Below are 19,697 nucleotides of genomic sequence, written 5' to 3' on the forward strand. Positions count from 1 at the left end.
AACACTCGGTCCTGCTCTGCTTTATACTACCATAACATTAATAATCGCATCCATGATTTCTTCCCGAGCCCTATGCCTATTCTTTTGCACCAGCTGTGAAGTGAAGACCACATGTCCCAAGATTCTGCGCTCAAATTTGCCGTCATCAAGCTACGCCTTTGTTTTGAATAGGCCTCTAGCGACCTCTAGTGGATAGAAATCCTACATATTGCACCTTTTTAATGACTGGATTATTAAAGAACAAAAATATGCAGTTTAAAGGTACAATTTGTGATTTTTTTTTTCCGCTAGAGGTCGATAGAAGCCTATTCAAAACAAAGACGTAGTTTAATGACGCCAAGTTTTAGAGCGGAAACTAGGGACATGTGGTCTCCATCTCAATGGACGGTGCAAAAGAATAGGGATTGGAGTCTGGAAAAACTCATGTTCGTGGATGCGATTATTAACGTTACTGTAGTATGAAGCAGAGCAGGACCGAGTGTTGCAGGAGCTGAACGAGGAGCTGGAGCGATTGATCAACACACGCCTCACGAGCAGCGGGACTTTTATTATGACACAGCCGCCGGCGCCGCTTCCGCTTTTCCGGTCATGAGTTTACGGGAGCTGTCCTTGTCGACAGAACCAGCGGCAGATGGTAAACAGTAATTATGTTCCATAAATAAGTAACACAATCCACCATAAAACGTGCAAGAAGTAAATAAGGAACTGCTTGAAGCAAGCTTGTGGTTTGCTGGACGCTAGACACTACTTCCACATTTGTCCACGGCACTGTTGTCATGTGGTTTCTACGTCAGTAAAGGCGGTAACAAAGGTAACTGACGTCATTGACAGGCGACTGCACTGCCCCGTGTCACTGTTTAAAATGGGAATTTTCTCATGATTTACAAGTAGTTGAAAACATTAGAGATACTGTTTGTAATCAGCTGGACAAAATATATAACACTAGCCTAGTGGTTTTTGGATATTTTACTGCAAAAATTTTACATATTGTACCTTTAATTGAAATATACACTAGTGTTCAATACTTTTATTCACTGAGATGCATTAAATTGATAAGTGACAGACGTTTATAATTTTACAAAATATTTGTAATTCAAATAAATGCTTTACTCATAGACGATTAAAAAAAGTTATTTAAAAAAAAATTCAGAACTTACCCTAAACTTTTGAATACTATTGTATAGCAGTGGTTATAAATATAAATCTAAATATAAATATATATCCAGTTGGGAGAAATACTTACTATTTTTGGTAAATATATATTTTTTTAATTCTTAGACATCGCTGCTTTGGCTCTCGGCTCCATTGGCGTAACTTTGTTTTAAAAAGTGGGTGGGACAGGTGTGTGTGTGTGTGTGTAAATAACATTACGATTTCCAGAAATCAACCATTTTAAACTCCTGTTTAATGTGATAATTTCATCCTTACATCCACTATAATAAAATAAGTTGTTAGTCCTGAGATTCTTCACGTTGGTGAATAAATACATAGATGTTTTATTGTTTGTAAGCTCTAAAGAACTTCTGTTAAGTGTGTTCTGGGTTCTAATCCACCCTCATATAGTCTTTTTTTTTTTTTTCTCATTAAAACCAAAGATGCTCATCAGTGATTGTATGTGCATTTTGTTTTTTTGATTTCAACGCAACGAATAGATGGTTAGCGATAGATTGAACTGCTTGTATGTGCACTAGCCAACTCCACTGATGACAGCGGCAACAAACGCTCAGCATGATTTAAAATAATAAACAATCCAGCACCAGATTGCCTCTTATTTAATACAAACCAATGAAATAAATACTCTGCTAATTAATACTCTGCTGTACTCTCTGAAACTTGATTTGTATTATACATACCGCAAGATGTCTCAAAAAGTGGTGGGGACAATGTCGACCCTGGCAAAAAATGGTGGTAACATGTCCCACCCACAAATTACGCCTATGCTTGGGGCCCAAGATTCTCATCTTTGACTATTTTGAGTATCTAGGATTTTTTCTTTTACAAAGCACCATGTCTGCCCCAATGAAAATGTATAACTGTTCCAAAAAATTATTGTCTGGACCTCCGCTGGAAAGGAAATATAGAGACCTGGAACCCTTGGAACTGAAATCCCCTGTATAGTCATGTTCATATTCTGTGTGCTTCAAACTGAAGGCAAGGTGCTCTGTTCTGTTGTCATCTGCACATACTTCAAGCACACAAGGGTCTCATGATGCAATATTTTCAGATGTTTTGGTGGCACAGGTTACTGTAAAATTTAACGTAACATGATGACACCAGAATTTTGTAGACGGAGGTTATTTAATTTGGAATGAGGAGCACAATAAAAATTGCACAAGCTCAGATGACTGTCAAAATAAAGAATTGAGGATTATCTGGACCACCTAGCAAGTCTTCATGAAAGTGTTTTTTGTTTTTTTTTTTCTTAATAGTTTGAAACAACATGAAGGTTAGTAAATTATCACAGAATTTTTGGGTGAACCATCCCTTTAAATATAACATTTCAAATGCCAGTATTTGTCGAAAGAATCATAAATTTGGCTAAATTGTGTAGCCTTAGTACACAGACAACCCAGTATGCTGTGGCACCAGTGGTAAGAGGATATACTGAAAAGGAAGTGGATTGAGAGGGCCGGAGGTTGAGGCTTTTAATGGAACTGCCTCTTCCTCTTCTTTGTACTCTAGATTTTGCTATTAAGCACTTAAAATTGTGTCGTAAACCCATTGCCTGTGACTTTTTAATTTTTTTTTTAACATGTTGTCTCCCACAAACATTTCACACAGTACTTGGTGTGGCCATCATATATTGATCTTGTTTTTTACCTCTCTCACAGGGGTTGAGTCTCTCAAGCAGGCGACTCGCCGCTATGCCCGAAAACAGAACAAATGGGTACGCAACCGATTCCTCAAGAGTAAGTCTCACTGAACACACACTCTTTCCTTGGTGTTGTGCAGTGGTCACATTCAAAAGCCAGCTTGTTCACATATACCCCCTTTCCACCAGCACGAACCAGGAGCTAGTTCAGAGCTAGTGCTAGTGCCAGTTCAGAGTTGGTTCAACTGACAAGCCTTATAAGAACTAGTTTGCCTTTCCACAGGCTAGAGAGCCACCACAGAGCCAGGTCTTGCGTCACTGTGTACGTCTCATATTTCACAGCAAAGCTAGCGCCGCAGCGCCAAACACAAATACACCAGGCTCGTTTGAGATGCATCGGCTTCTCGCAAAGCGATCGGCACATGACATCAAATGTATGCTCTACAAACGCTCCCGTGGCACCTGCAGAATCGGTCCGCGCTGCTCCGATGCATCTCGAACAAGCCTTATATCGACAACCACGAATGTTTCACTACTGTTGATGCTCATGGCGTTGCGAACCTACATCGGCATCCAAACACGGCTCACCGTAATTTGTATATAGACGGAGATTATGATCGAGCTGCTATTAGCTCGATTAGCTGCTATTTCAAAAATGGCGGTCACAAGTTTCATGTTGGTCACGGTAACCCCGCCCCCAGCTCCTGACGCAAGCAGTTCTTACTTCTAGCCCAGCAATGTTTTGGTGCTACTTACGAACCACTTTTTCTGGTTCGGAGCTGGTGCTTTGTGTGTCGAAAGACAAAGAACTGATTTGAAACTAGGCTCTGGCTCCGAACCAGCACTCAAACTGCCTTGGTGGAAAAGGGGTAATAAAGAGCCAAACCTCAGGTTATTCCAGCCATATTGTCCTTGGAATAAATTCATGGAGTGACATGAAAGCTCCACCACCCTTTAACATGAGTTTGTTGTCCTCCCCTTTCCATCCTAGTGTTTGAGGGTTTAATTGACTGTGAGGTACAGTCTCTGCTGTTAGATGCTACGTAACACTGCAGCTGTGTTAGTTCAAAGTGCATTGCATCCACTGGCTTCAATTTGGATCACACTTACTCTCTAGGGAAGTGCATCCGCTATTAGTGTACAGTTCACTCATCTCCATTCTGAATTCATTGCTGGATGTTAAATATTGGCTTCACTCGTAGCTTGTCTGTTGTATATTGGCTTTAGTTGCCCCCAGAGGTTACTGTAGCTGTGTGTCTCTTTTTTTTTTTTCGTTTTATTTCAGTATGGTCCAATGGTCAGGTAATCACAGCTGGTTTTAACGAGATGAGCTTCACACAGACCATTAAACACACAAACAGTCATGGAGAAATTGTGTGTATGTGTTTGAAGGCTACCCCTCCCTTACAGACAGCCTCAAAATTCCAAGGCTCAGGGTTCAGTATTTACTGGCCTTGGGTTGATAAAAGATCAAATGCTCGTAAAGCTTGGGTGTTTCAAGACACGGTCAGTCTGAACAGTTTGTACTTTTACTTCTAACAGACAACAGCAAAATCAGCAAGTACTTCAGTGGCTAAACAGCTGTGTATGTGTGTGGTGAATGACATCAGGTTGTGAAGTTTATTTAGAGAAAGGAGGTAAAAGACCCTTCTTAACCATGGAGAGTGTACAAGTGAAATGATGTTAGTTGGTCGTATAATAAAAGCTATAAAGTTAAAAGGAATGTGTGCATGTGTGGCACAGGGGACGTTCACACAGGACATGTATCTTGTGTACTGAATAGCAAGGAGTGGGACAAAAACAGAACACGGGTCTCATGAAGTGTTTTAAAGTTGAACAAATTTTAACTTAATGCTTATGGAGTGAGATACTGAAAAAACAGTGAGACGTGATGCAGCGGTCTGTCTAATGCATATGTGCATAGACAAAAAATGTAAAAACAAAAACACAGATAGTGCAATCATATCCTGGGTGTACAAACTTAAAAGGAATTATTCATACAGAAATAATAATTAATGAAATAATTTTGTCACCCAACATGTTGTTCCAAATATGCATGAATTAAACTCAAGAATTTGAACAGTCCAATTTGTAAACAAACCGTTCATACCATTTTGAATGATTTGTGGAACAGTTTTCCACAAGTCATATGGGTTTGGAATGACATATGTTGACAATGTTCATTTAGACATGCTTTTTTTTTAATTGTACATGTTGTTTTTGCCCCCTTATCACATGCATTATCTTAATTTCTTCCACTCCTCATTACTGTTCTACTTCCTGCTTGCACCTCAACACTGACCAAACCAATGTCTTGGATTTACCTTTGATTTCCACTTTACCTTGGAAGTCCTTGGCCTTCACCACCTCTACCATTTTTCCCAAGATAACATGGGCAATATTCTGACCCCTGTTTCTGAAGATCCTGGCCAGGATTACCCCTTGCTCCCCATCCCTATAGAGGCTACCAGCAATCCTGTTAGCCATAATGAGATTAGGCAGAGACAGTGGCTAGCCCTCATTAAGAATAGTTTTGTGTCCCGCCATATGCGACTGGACCCTACACAGGAGGGCAGCTAGCATTAGGTGAGACGTCTGTGAATGTGGTCTTCCTCTATTGCCTTTATTGTGTCCTCCTTTAAGCTTAAGCAAGGAGGAGCCTTTTGGTCATGTTCTTGTGAAGCATTTTGCTTTTTCCAGATTCCTGGTGCCTTGATTAGTGATCAGTCCTGCAGAGTTTCTACTCCATCCATGCAGTATACCAATGCATTTAGTCATCTTAATTATGTCAGAAAATAATTAGATAAGTAGCAGGCAACTCTATATTTTCTCTACAACAGTTCTGTAAGCCAATGTTGTAGTACTCAAGTCCGAGTCCAAGACCATATTTTCTGTGACTAGTAGAGACCAGCTCATTGGAGTCCAAATGCTCCTGAAATTATGGTCTTGGACTTATCTTTCTAAGAAACATTTAAATTCTTGGGTCACCTCTTATTACCTTACTTCAGGTTCACCAGGCTAGTGGGTCTCAAGTCATCACAACTCAAAGTTGTCTTGTCCTCACTAAACCCCTTGCATCCATCCCCACCTCTCTCCCAACCTTTGCTGGACTCTGACCTGCTTTTGGTCTGGTTAAGCTTCTGTGGCTGCCTGTCAGTGGCCTAACTGATCCCTCTGCACCCCACGCATCCCATGGCCTCATGGGGCCCTCAGCTGACCGGTCTAATCCTGAAGGCATTAGAGTACTGATAGGAATTCAGATGGGTGGCAGGAGGTTGGAGTTTATGGTGCAGCCTCTTGGGGATAAGGACTGTGGGTTCATTGAGGGCAAGCTTGGGTTTATTGTCCTCCTGGCCTCTATGGGGCGATCAACATCTCCTCTTTCCTTTTTCAATCAGTGGCTTTGTTTGTAAATTGAAATAAACTGAGCTGATATGAATAAGCCAGATTGATATATTGATCTTGTTGCCCCAAGCTGACAGCTGTGAAGGGAACATCACCTTCAGAGCAGTCAAAAATTGTTTGGAAGAGACATTGTTGTGATGTGCCATCCTTAATAAGTAAATTAATTTGCAGCCAGTAGCGAGCTCAAGTAGTCAGCATGCTACCTTGTTGAGCTGGGCTGGTTTGAACCCTACTGTTGACATTGTTACAGCTGAATTCGGGATTAGGGTGAACCTGAGCTTCGTTTCCGCTTCCCTAGAGAGATGGGGCTGAGCAGCTTGGGGGGTAACCGTGACAACAGTTCAGTCAACGGCTCATGGAGGCAACGTGAGCACTAAGTAACACTCTCTTGCCTTTTGTCAACGATAGGGGAAACCTGAGCGGGATGCACAACAGGTGCGAAATAGAAAAGTGTCCACTTACACTGCGAACACCTCAGGACACACCCCACACTCTCTAAATACATTCCCGCAAGAATATGGATACCAGCCGCTTGCATATGGACCTTTGTCCATGAACGTGTTTTGATGAGCTTGTGAGATGGCATATGGTGGAAGACTTTGCAGCTGAAGATGGCCAAGTAATATATAAGCAAATGTAAATGAGAATAAGATATGCGAGGAGTGAAAACAGCTGTTGAGATGTTGACCTGATGGCTACAACCCACAGCTGGATGTCTGATGATTGTCTCTCGGTCACTCAATCTCTTTATCCCTCTGCCCTCACTTCCTGTTTGGCATGTCCAAAAATGACTGACAGAGTCCTACAGCTGTCCAGCATTACAACAGGTGTCTTGTGCTGACATCCATATCCACTCCTTCATCCTTTCTTGCCCTAGGCTCTTTTATCACACAAACAGCAGCAGGTGTAATTGCTCAGTTTATTTCATAATGCCCATGTCTTTGGAGACTCTAGAAGATCTGCCAGTTGGTGAGCGAAATGTCTTTTCACATCTCAAAAGGCGGCAGCCACACGGCTGTCTGCCGTGAGGTGCGCTGCAGAGGTGCCGCCTCATTGAGGCAGATATTTGAGATCTCTGTGGTTAGAAACCCTTGTTCTCTTGTCTTTTCCACCATTCAAGTCTGGCAAGATTACTTGACTTAGATTTCACTGAGATTTGAATTTTTGAGTGGGGGAAAGCCCTCCGTTCAGCATCTGTTTACCCTCAGATGGCCATCGTTGCCCTGTTCCCTCTCATTTCTGTACCCCAGAGAGAGAGAGAGAGGTATATAAAAAAAGGTACAAAAAAAGTCCTCTACTCCCCACATGGCTCAGGTTGGCCAGGTGTCTCTGTGCAGGCCCACCTGCTGCCACTCTTTTCTGATAAGCACAATAGCAGGCATAAAGACTGCAGAACTGTCTTTGATTAGGAGCGACGGCAAGCAAGTTTAGTTTGAGGTAAAGAGATGCTTTACATCAGCTAAGTGGGACGCGAGGTCTCTTGTGTGCAGGAACACCTGTGCAATTGATGCCAATGCAAAACATGTAAATTAAAAGGAATTAACCCTTTAAAGCGGTCTGTATCTCATTTAATGCATGGCTTTCTAAGACATCATTAACATAATGAATGCTTTCAGGCTTTTTGCTGGGATATCTTTGCAGAAGATAAATCATCATTGTAATACATTTTATGAAATAAAATGCGCACTAGAATATCATATAATGCTTTAAAGGATTAGTCCACTTTTAAATAAACTTTCCCTGATAATTTACTCACCCCCATGTCATCCAAGATGTTCATGTCTTTCTTTCGTCAGTCAAAAAGAAATTAAGGTTTTTGAGGAAAACATTCCAGGATTTTTCTCCATATAGTGGATTTGAACGGCTACCAACAGGTTGACGGTCCAAATTGCAGTTTCAGTGCAGCTTCAAAAGGCTTTAAACGATACCAGACGTGGAATAAGGGTCTTATCTAGCGAAACGATCGGTCATTTTCGCAAAAAATACAACCGTTTATGCTTTATAAACACAAAATATTGTCTTGAACGTACTTTCTGTTTCCACATTCTTCAAAACGCTTGAATGTTCTGAATGTTCTACGCATTTCCTGCCCTTATTCCTCATCTGCACTGAAAGTGCAATTTGGACCTTGAACCTGTTGGTAGCCGTTGAAATCCACTATATGGAGAAAAATCCTGGAATATTTTCCTCAAAGTTCTTAATTTCTTTTCGACTGATGAAAGAAAGACATGAACATGTTGGATGACATGGGGGTGAGTAAATTATCAGGGAAAGTTTATTGAAAAGTGGACTAATCCTTTAATGACTAAATTAAAGTCATATAATTTATACATTTATTTATTTATAAACTCGATTTGACTTTTGTTAGCATTGAAACTCAATTTTTCTTTTTGACAAAAAGGTTTTGTTAGAAAGAAACAAAAAAAAATCAATTGAAATTGTATTTATGTATTTCAATAATTTATTAATTTTTTTTGTAATGGATAAATTTTACTCTTTGATAGCCATTCAGGATTTTAAATGCCTATTATTAGATTTATTTTACTGTGTCTTGTTTAATACTCTGGATGCTGTTGTTGTGTTTCTGCATTATATAATACTATCATCTGGGTTTACACTAATTTAAACCAAACAGAGGGTGATAAGGAACTATACTGCATTTGGAGTCAGTCCAATGATTGGCCAAGGGTTAAATTAGAAACTGTCAGTTCCTTTTTGTCAGACAGGGAGGAACTGTTTGGCAAAGAATTTGATTTTCTGCAATAAACATTTAACTACGGTTACAAACAATGTTCAGTGCTTATGTACTTTGCATTTTATGCAAAATAAGCTTCTTTTTTGCATAGTCTTTTTTTTTTTTTTTAGCTAATAGCATTCTTTTTTTTTTTCTTTTTTTTTTAAGAAGTGTTTAAGTATGTTTCTCTCTTTGACAGTTCTGGACTTGCGTAATGTTCGCCTCAGGCAAACAGGTGTGAGGGCTGGATGATATTGACAGCAGTCTCCTTGTGAAATGGTGGCTCATCTAAATTCTGTTACTTCTATCATGTCCTTTTATGCTGGAGTTCTTGTAATCTCTTAGAGGTCTTCTACAATATAATAGCAGTTATAAGTGTGCCAGTTTCATAATCAAGAAATCATGTTTGTTAGGAAAGGGCTTGGTGTTACTTGGCTAACAATTGGGAAAATGTTTTAATTTTTTGTTAACCCAGTGGGTTGTCGGGTTTCTTTATCACAAAAACAGCATATTCAGTATATGTTAGCTTTACTAACATTACCTTAAAGAAAAAGAAATATTTGTAAGTATAGGATGTCATTTAAAAGTAGTTTGACAGTTCAGCTAGACAGTGTTTGAAAATAGAGGTTCTAAAAATATCATGACAGAAAGATGCCTCTTCGAAACCGGTTATCACAGCAGGAAAATTTTGACTGCTTATATCTACATCATGATGTAGGCCTCTGTGAGCCTAACCACCTCAATTGGTCATTGTGACACTTTACTGACCACAGTTGGCTTTCTTGGATCAAATTCAAGTCAAGTCATCCGCCAAATGCGGGTGGATTTCAGCAGTGGCGTGTAACACAGTCACACCTACTAGACACTTTGGTGGGTTGAATTTAATATATAATTTTAAAAATGCATCTGTAATGTTAAACTAAGTGCAATGTTGCCAAAAATATTGACTTTTCGATACATATCGATACTGTGATATCTAAAATGCTTCCAATACTCATTTTCTGCAGAATAGATACACGATACCAGCTGCGGTTTCACGCTCTCATCTCTTTGACAGCGAGTTAACACACAAACCCACTTAACAGTCAAATACACACAAAATAATGTCAAAATGCTGGTCTTGACGAGCATTCACATAACAGTCAGTTATGTTTTAGGTGAACGTAAACAGTTGAGAAAGAGCGTGTTTGTGTAATAGAATAATGGAGTCGGGTATTAAAGTGACAGCAGCCTAATATACCTGCTGCCAAATTATGAGATGATATTAAAAATGTCCGATGGCATTTTCCCCCCATTGTATCAGTCAAAATTGTGGCCAGTGAAAATGCTGAGTGGCTAGTAACTTTGGAAAACCACTAGCCACAATGGCTGGTGAACAAAAAAGTTAATGTCTAGTAGGGGTGACCCCGAATAGTCGACGATTCGAATCTTCGATAGGAGGAGCCTGATTTGACTACCAATCTCAGTCGAATCGTCGCAGAGGTGTTATGAGACGAGATATGGGGGAGCTCAATATCTGATTTTACATAGACATACCGGTTCTTTCCCAATAGGTTAATATACAGCCTATTATGTTAATACTGTAAATAAAAATGTGAAAAGAAAGAAGCTTTTAATAAATATTTTTAATGTGCGTGAATAAATCCAACCTGTGACCGATTTAAGTTTCACTTCCATGATCCGTGACCGGCAGATGAGCATCTTTACGGCAGAGATTAAATCTTCAACAATGCCTGGGATAAAGTTTACAATTGGATGCACTTTGAAATGGTAAAAGATGATCAAAAAAACGTATGATGCAAGTTGGGCCAACAGCTCATGTCCTAGAACTCAACAACGACAAACACTGGCGTGCTTCTGCCGGCCAAGCGCGCTATTTGAAAAGACTCAAACGGACACAGGCAGATGGCGTGAAAGACTGGAGTATTCTCTCTGTCAGGTAAGGTAGCTACAAATGATTTCAAACTATTTTAGACGGATGTAATTTGATTTTTGGATTCTGTTAATATTTAGCTAAAAAGCCTGTCACTCCAGTTTAGCATTTATTGTCAATCTGCAGTTAAAAAGACAAGTTGACAATTCTAGCTAGGCTATACTTTCGTTATTTTAATAATTTCTTTAATTTTAATTTATTTATTGATCACTCTGGGTTACCTAATTTAACTATTTCTGGCTTGTGTTTTGAATATGTTCCCCTGCACTTCAGGTATTTTGCAGTTTGACTTGATCATATTTCATTTTTTTAAATAGGCTATTTTCATTTATTAAAAGCTTGCTCGCACAGACAATTAGCCGATGTAATTTGATTTGCCGACATATGGAATGTATATCTATCTGCAGTGTGGCCTTTCTGCAGTTATTAATATATATTTTAAAGTTTATTGATCCAAAATGTTTTTATTCATTTGCTTCTATATCCTTGAGAGTGATCTGTATATGCTACATCGTGGCTGTGAATGTTTATCCACATTGCCTTTCATTTGTTTAAAAAAGATAAAATCATTGTCAGTTTTGTCTATCACTTAACCGGCAGTTTGGTCGGTTTATTAGAAAGACGTTTCTCTGTGCTGTGTGTGAAAGAAAATAAAAGTTGTCTTAAGCCGCGGGTAGACTATAGCCAGGCCTTACTTCATTTTCCGTGTCCAGCGTGCGAACCTTTCAAAGTCCGTGCGCACTCTCTAGTGGACTGCTGTTTTTCTAGCAACCCCCCACCCCCTCCCCAAATTATGATTCGACTATCAGTCGAATATACGCAATATGATAGAATCGGATTCGACTATGTAAATCCGTAGTCGAGGACACCCCTAATGTCAAGCCCTGGTAAAAAGCTTTTGAAAAGTGGTGACACAGCTGTTCTGCACATAGAAATGTGTCATTTTATTGATTTTCAGTATTAGCCCAAAACAGACTGACAGTCTCTAATATTGGCTTAAAATGATATGGTCACAGTTATGTATGAAATGGTTCAGTTTAGTGCAGCATCAGAGAAGAAAGAATTTCGCTAATGGAACCTTTTTGTACTTTTCCTATATAATTTCTATTCCTGTTTTGAGGAATTTAACCTATAATTGATGTAGATAATGTTCCCATTGTGTGTAATAAGGGAAATGGGAGGATTTGAGTAAAGCATGACAACAGGTCATGATCTCTCATTTTAAGGCAATGATTAGTTTTTTTTTTTGTTTTTTTTAATGCTGGTAGACTGTTTTTTTTTTTAAATTAGTGTCTCTGTGTTCCAGGCAGCCAAGTGTGACTTTACTACTTGCAATGTATGACTTTATCTCAAAGGCATGTGCTTTTTTTTTTTTTTGTCTCAAAGGCATATGTGAAGTAAAGTACTGTAAGTTTCAGAAAACATGTTCACAGTTTTGTTTTTGTTTTTTGTTTTTTTTTAAACAAGTTCTGAGCAAAGTGTTTCTCACCAATCCAAGCATTACGTTGGGTTATTTGAAGAGGCCACACAACCATAAATAATGAATTTCAGGACTCAACTTGTCCCATACCGTTTGCTCTACAGATATGAATGATGCCTCAGATCATGAGAAAAAATGTGCTATAACAATATCTAGGGACCAGAACAACGTACCCTGTAGAGATTTATTTTTACTTTTTTCTTTTCTTTTTTTTTTTTTTGACCAGAATAACCTAATGCTCCTGATCTTTACTGCAGTTTTTTCTTTTTCTTTTTCTGTTTTGTTTTTTAACTTTGCATGTATGTTACGTATGGGCCTCTCATTATCTGTGCATGTCTACTGGATCAATAGCGTTGAGGGAGGCAGAGTGCGGTCGTCTCAGCTGACGGTGTCAGAATGCTGTCGGAGATTATCGAGCAGCAGTGATTCAGCAGGTTCAGGCTGCTGCAGGCCCTCCCCGCTTCTCTCTATACTGATTCACTGCACCACTGCATAACCAGACATAATTTCTCCCATTCCACCCTGTTTTCTTTGACATTTCTCTTTGGTGACAAGCAGGACTTCTCCAATAATTTACTCTGCTTAAACCCCACTCCTTTCTTACAGTCGACTGCAAGTTCACATTTACTTTTGAGTGCAATGGCCACATCTTAAAATTCAAACAACTGGATAGAACTAAGACCCCACTCTACATTTTTTTTATTTTTTTTCCCTTGTTTGATCATTTGTATATAGTGCCTATCCTAGACTTCTGGGGGAACTAAGCAAAACTTTTGGTGCTTGGTACAGCTCGGCTCGCTTTGCTTTTCCACTGCATGGTATGGCCCAGCTCAGCTTGCTTTGGCTCTGTTTGCAGTTAGTACTGCTTCAAAGTGGGTGGGATTATAGACTGATTGGTGTAGTTGCGATGTCTCTACTGCCGTGACATTATTGTAAACGCCACACAAACAAACACACAACACAGGAGCAATGGAGCCTATCTATGGAATGGTGTTCTTGATTCTTGGCATGTGGTTGTTTTTGACTGCAAGACGAAGAAGTTTGTTTTAAAGGAGGCTGATGGCAGCAAAACAAAATACTTCTACTGTGTGTAGCGTCGCAAATCCAATGACACTGTTAGTGACTATTCTCTCTGACCAGTCAGTGATTTGCAGTGTTTACATGTCACATTTTAGTATCGATACGGCTCACTTGGGAACCTCATTTGAGGTGGTACTGTTTAAGCGAGCAGTCCATGCAGTGGAAAAGTGCAAAAAGCGAGCCTTACCGAGCCGTCCAATGCAGTGGAAAAGTGCAATTTGTGATGCATCGCCAAGGTGATACGTTCTAAAATAACGGTCGCCTTAAGTGCTGGGGGGAGTCAGCTAGAATTTTTTAAACTGATGTGTGAAACGGTTAAGTGAAACCTGCTAAGATGGACATTTTGACACAGTTTTATGTGTATTTGTCCGTTTAAGCGCACACCCGAATCCCAAAGTAAGCCTATACTTGTCCATGTTTCTCAATGTCTCGGATCATAGAGAGCCGCCTGGGGAATAGCGTTTCCTTCGCAGCTCAATAAGCATTTAACTTTTTTCTTTTCTTTTCTTTTTTTTAAAGTATCGAGCACGTCCGACAGGAGACCGTAAATTACGACTGCCACGTTACATGATTAGACTGATTTGAACGTTATGTAGGAAGGAAAACAGTGCTCCGCTTTAAAGGAAATATGGAATGGAATGCGACGACATGTTTCATAATTGTTGGAAGCCAAAATCAAAAAGGGGAAGGGGGCCCCCTGGCGGTTCAGGGGCCCTACACAACTTGCGTACTTTGCGTACTGGCACAGCTATGGAAGAAAAGTTGTTGCTACTTCTGTTTCATTGTAAAGGGATGCATTAAACTAAATTTACTTTTAATATATAATTTACAGTCTTTTTCTTCCAGGAAAACAAAACAAAAATATTGATTAGTCATGTTGCACTGAACAGATGTTTTGCTCAATCAGATGCTCTCTATAATTGTAGGTTGCCCCTTTCCCTACAACCAATTAGCAAGTAGTAAATAATTTTTTTTTCCCCCAATGGAAAGTAATTTAATCATTAGCGCAAGGTGTAACATTAACTTTTCTCAATTAGATCTAGTCTGAGAACATCCGCTGTGTTCACACCATTACATTGCACCTTGATTATTCTGCAAGTTTAATCAAGATGCCATTTCATCAGTGTCATCTTTTGTCAATTTATCTTCCGAATCTTCAGGACCTGCTAGCAGTGTGCCTCCTGTATATGGTCTGGATGTGACAGATGTGACCAATTGGGAGACTACGGTACTTACTCCTGCTTTAAAGATCCTGGACTGCCTCCAAAAGGTTTGACTTGTTTCCTTTCTTGTTTAGTTGACAAATAATGTCTCCTTTACACCCCCACTGATCATGATTTGTCTTCTGAACCCAGTCGTGGAGGTTCTGCATAATAGTTTGTGTTGCTAATTTCCTAATTTTTTTTTAGTGGTGTTTGTTTGTTTTTCTTTCTTTTTTTAAAGAGAGAAGACTAACAAACATCTCCTTTTTTTTTAAACCATTCCAGGGAGAGCAGCCATCTACACAGCCAATCAGAACTGAGGGGGTGGAGTCTCGCAACAAACGGAGTCATCACATGTGCGATCTCTGCGAAAAGGTGATCATCGGTGACTTGGAATGGACAGGTAAGTTTCTGCACTGGTCAAACCAGTGCATTCTCAAATATCTTACAACAAGAATACAAATGCTAACATTTAACCTGTCCTGACCTCCAGCACACCAGAAGTCCAAAAACCATCTTTATCAAGTCCGCAAGAGGAGAAAAGCAGAGCAAGCCACAGATCAGGTCACAAACCCTACCGAACATCAAAATGTCAGTGACAGGCAGGTACCTGTACTATAGCGTCCACTTCCCCAGCTCTGATAGGGCTTATTGGGGTCAAGCTCACAGATGCACCAAAGAAATGAAGGGCTCGTAATGTATTTTTCAGATCAATATAAGAAGGTGCTTTCAGATTGATTGGTTTGCAGTGAGCACCAGTGATACCTCAACTTTCCCTGTGGAGTAGCAGAACACACTTCAGGGTCTGTGATGTTTAGACACATGGATTGATGGTTTTTCCCACCTGCCACAGACCAGGGGTTACGGCTAATGTCTGGATTTGGATTCTTGCACTGGACAGATGTCTTCCCTGCTGCTGTTTTGTCTGAGTGGTGCGCTTTTTAACCACGACTGGTGCTCTTTTAAACCACACTGCGGTGAGCCTTTCTAACCTCTTTGGCTGTACTGACTGAACTCAAAATACATCACTGCCGATGTCGGATTACTGGATCACATATTTCCCTGCTGATCAAGAACGGAGGTTATTTTTTCATAATTAAATCTGATGCCTGGACTTTATTTGGAAGTCTTACATTTATATAATCGTCTGATCAGTTTGGGTCAGCACGTAACTATGACTTTAAGCTTATGTGGACGTTCTTTCCTCAGGATTCCCAGTGCCTTTGATTTTTCTGTGACAACGTCCATTAAAAAACTTTTTCACTCACTCGTATGCCTTTCCAAACACATTCATTCTTTTGTGGAACACAAAATGAGACATTTTGAAGAAAGTGCACACAGCTCTTATCCATACAGTGAAAAAAATTATATAATATGGCATCAGAAGACTTGGAATATAGCATGAGTCGTATGGTTTTATGTTTTCTGCTGGAGCTTTTATGGAAAAGAGCAGCGTGAAAATTCTTCAAAATATCTTCTTTTCAGTTCCATGAAAGAAAGAAAGAATGAGTTTGGAACATCATGAGGTTTATAAATTGCAATTTATCCTTCACATTTGACTCAACTGCATTTGCTTTTTGGTCTAAGTTTTTTTTATTTCAAGACTTTTACAGAATGATCTTTCACTGCATAAATTATGTAAATGTAATTAAAGTGTTTATCATTTAAATGACTCATCTGAACAGATCTGTGTTTGTTATCTAATCAAATGAGTCGTAAAAACTTTTAGCATGAAATCATCAGGGTTGCTTGGGCGACTAGCCACCAATACCTGCACAACTTCGTAATACTTGGCTGTGAGCCACAAGCTACCTCATTTTTCTTTCTCCCTCTCTTTTGATCCCTGCTCCATGTCGATGTATCTACTCCAGTGTGGAATTTCAGTTCAAGTTCACAACATAACACTCATTAGCCTCTCCCTGTCCAGGCTAAATATACATAACGCATACAATAGCAGGAAGGGAGAGTGTTTACATAGTGCCTGTTAGTGGCTGCCCCACATTTGCACTGATTTGGGTCACTGATTTGGATTGAGCGAGTGCCTGTGATTCCGGTATAAGGGGGGTGACAGGCAGCCTCTCATCCTTGTGTGTGTGTGTGAATGTGAGTTTTATTTTAGCTCTGCGAGAGTCCAAAGCTTGGCGGGAAAGTCTTAGTGGGTCAGCTGAGCTTCCTCTTGACGGGTAACAGCGCATTTAGATCAGGGAGTTCTCAAGGATGAAAGTGAATGGAAAAAGAACAAAGACAAATGACAGTCAAGTGGTGTTTGTTGACCTTGCATGTCATCTGACAGTGTTTTTGAAGACCTGTTTGCTTACTTCATAAAATCTTACAACTTAACTCTGTTTTAGTAGTCTGACCACTGCTTTTAAGGACAATTTGCATTTTTTATTCAGTGACAATTAAATGTTACTTTTGTTCTACATTTATATGTTTTCAGTGATAACTTTGTGCTGTCCAATGTCATGTGGACCATGTTTATGGTTCAGTCCCCCCCCCCCATTCAATCGCATGTAAAAGAGTAACCAGCAGTTTTCAGAATTTCTTTGTGAGCACATATTACAATTGTGAGTTAAACTTCCCTACAATGTTCTTAATGTTTGTTCAGTTCTTAGCTTGCTTTTGTTATATTTAATGCAGTTTGTTCGTTATGCAAGAATATTTGCTTACCTCACACTGGGATGATTAACCAGTTTATACTGCTGTTGAGTTTATTAGGGCCCAAGCGAAAATTCGCGCAGGGCCCTCTTGTTCTTCTAAGGATTATTATTTTTTTTTTTTTTTTTTTCCGTCTTCCGGGGCTTTTTGGGGGCCTTAACATGCTCAAAAACTCTTGAAAATTGGCACACACATTGGAATCCGCGGCCATTAGGACGCCGGAGAGGCTGGTACCCGGGCGTGGCAGGGGGGCTCGACAGCGCCCCCTTGAAAAAAGTCTGAAAATTTGGTCCATATATTAAACATGCTTGCACGTATTAGTATGAAACTCGGTACACATATAGACCTCATCGGGCCGAACAACTTTCGCGCTCTAAGTTAATCGCCACGCCAACAGGAAGTCAGCTATTAAGGGTTGTTTGAAAAACGCATGCTCTGGAATTTGATATACTCCTCCTAGACGATTAATCCGATCGCCACCAAACTCGGTCAGCATGAAGTCAAGACACTGATGATTAAAAATTGCCAGGGGATTTTTGATATCTCGAACGGTTTGGCCGTGGCGAGGCAACGAATTTATGGCGAGAAAAAGGAAACAGGAAATGTGTTATAACGTCTTAATACATATATTGATCTTTATGAAACTTCACGAGTGTGTTCGTTATAGGAGTCTGATCACATGGATGTGACTATTGTGAGTCAAAGTTATAGCGCCACCAACTGGCAGCAGGAAGTGTATCACTTTTTGAAATGTTTTGAGATCACCCTCTTATTTTTACCTGATTTGCTTCAAACTTCATCAGTGTAATGTCAATACACAGCAGATGTAGACCTATGACAGGATTTTTGATATTTGAAATATTGTTGCCATGGCAACAGGTCAAACTGTAATAATATTCTTGAGTGTTTTTGAGGCTCTTAACATGCTTCAAATTGCATGAAACTCGACACACACATCAATATTGTCAACCAGTAGACATGGACAAAGCCATAGAAATGGGCGTGGTGGAGGGGCTCAGTAGCGCCACCTTTTGACAAAGTGGGGGGGTTAGTTTTTCCTACAGTCACCAAACTCGGTACACATATTATTCTCATCAAGCCGGACAATTTTCTAATTTACATTCATTAGCTCCGACCAACAGGAAGTCAGCTATTTTGGTTTGAATGTTAATTTTTTGAAAAAACAGGCTATGAATTTTATACTACTACTCCTACAGGGTTTATCCAATTTACACCAAGCTTTTTTTAACTTGTTGCGAACACATTGAAGTTGTTTAATTGCAAACGGATTTTGGATATCTCAAACGGTTTGGCCGTGGCGAGGCAACGAATTTATGGCGAGAAAAAGGAAACAGGAAATGTGTTATAACTTCTGCATACATTGATTGATGTTTATGAAACTTCAGGAGTGTGTTGGTTGTAGTAGTCTGATCACATGGATGTAACTATTGTGAGTCAAAGTTATAGCGCCACCAAATGGCAGCAAGAAGTGTATCACTTTTAAAATGCTTTGAGATCACCCTCTTATTTTTACCTGATTTGCTTCAAACTTCATCAGTGTAATGTCAATACACAGCAGATGTAGACCTATGACAGGATTTTTGATATTTGAAATATTGTTGCCATGGCAACAGGTCAAACTGTAATAATATTCTTGAGTGTTTTTGAGGCTCTTAACATGCTTCAAATTGCATGAAACTCGACACACACATCAATATTGTCAACCAGTAGACATGGACAAAGCCATAGAAATGGGCGTGGTGGAGGGGCTCAGTAGCGCCACCTTTTGACAAAAGTGGGGGTTAGTTTTTCCTACAGACACCAAACTCGGTACACATATTATTCTCATCAAGCCGGACAATTTTCTAATTTACATTCATTAGCTCCGACCAACAGGAAGTCAGCTATTTTGGTTTGAATGTTAATTTTTTGAAAAAACAGGCTATGAATTTTATACTACTACTCCTACAGGGTTTATCCAATTTACACCAAGCTTTTTTTAACTTGTTGCTAACACATTGAAGTTGTTTAATTGCAAACGGATTTTGGATATCTCAAACGGTTTGGCCGTGGCGAGGCAACGAATTTATGGCAAGAAAAGGGAAACAAAGTGTTATAACTTCTGCATACATTAATTGATTTTGATGAAACTTTGGCTTAGTCTTCGTTGTACAAGGCTGATCACATGGATTTGAGTATTGTGATTCAAAGTCATAGCGCCACCAACTGGAAGCAGAAAATGTGTCACTTTCAGCATACATTGAGATCACCCTCTTATTTTTACCTGATTTGCTTCAAAATTCATCAGAATAATGTTAAAACTTGGCACATGTAATCCTTTGAAAATGGGCAGGGAGGAGGGGCTCTATAGCGGCACCTTGTAGTGCAGTAAA

The 19,697-nt window shown here is 39.6% G+C and overlaps 1 protein-coding gene across 3 annotated transcripts in view; it reads left to right on the forward strand.

The window, feature by feature from the left end:
• trit1 (tRNA isopentenyltransferase 1) overlaps positions 1 to 17,151 on the forward strand; it is a 52,240-nt gene extending 35,089 nt beyond the window's left edge. For 2 of the 3 annotated variants that reach the window (XM_067410905.1, XM_067410908.1), the window contains 4 exons: positions 2,832 to 2,909; positions 14,605 to 14,714; positions 14,932 to 15,049; positions 15,140 to 17,151. In XM_067410905.1, coding sequence (XP_067267006.1) covers positions 2,832 to 2,909; positions 14,605 to 14,714; positions 14,932 to 15,049; positions 15,140 to 15,267 — 434 coding nt within the window. In that variant the 3' untranslated portion in view covers positions 15,268 to 17,151. The remainder of the gene's footprint in view (positions 1 to 2,831; positions 2,910 to 14,604; positions 14,715 to 14,931; positions 15,050 to 15,139) is intronic. The other variant, XM_067410907.1, reaches the window with a different exon arrangement.
• Positions 17,152 to 19,697: the final 2,546 nt, after the last annotated feature.

The sequence above is a fragment of the Chanodichthys erythropterus genome, chromosome 15 (genome assembly GCF_024489055.1).
Source record: "Chanodichthys erythropterus isolate Z2021 chromosome 15, ASM2448905v1, whole genome shotgun sequence".
Lineage (NCBI taxonomy): Eukaryota > Metazoa > Chordata > Actinopteri > Cypriniformes > Xenocyprididae > Chanodichthys > Chanodichthys erythropterus.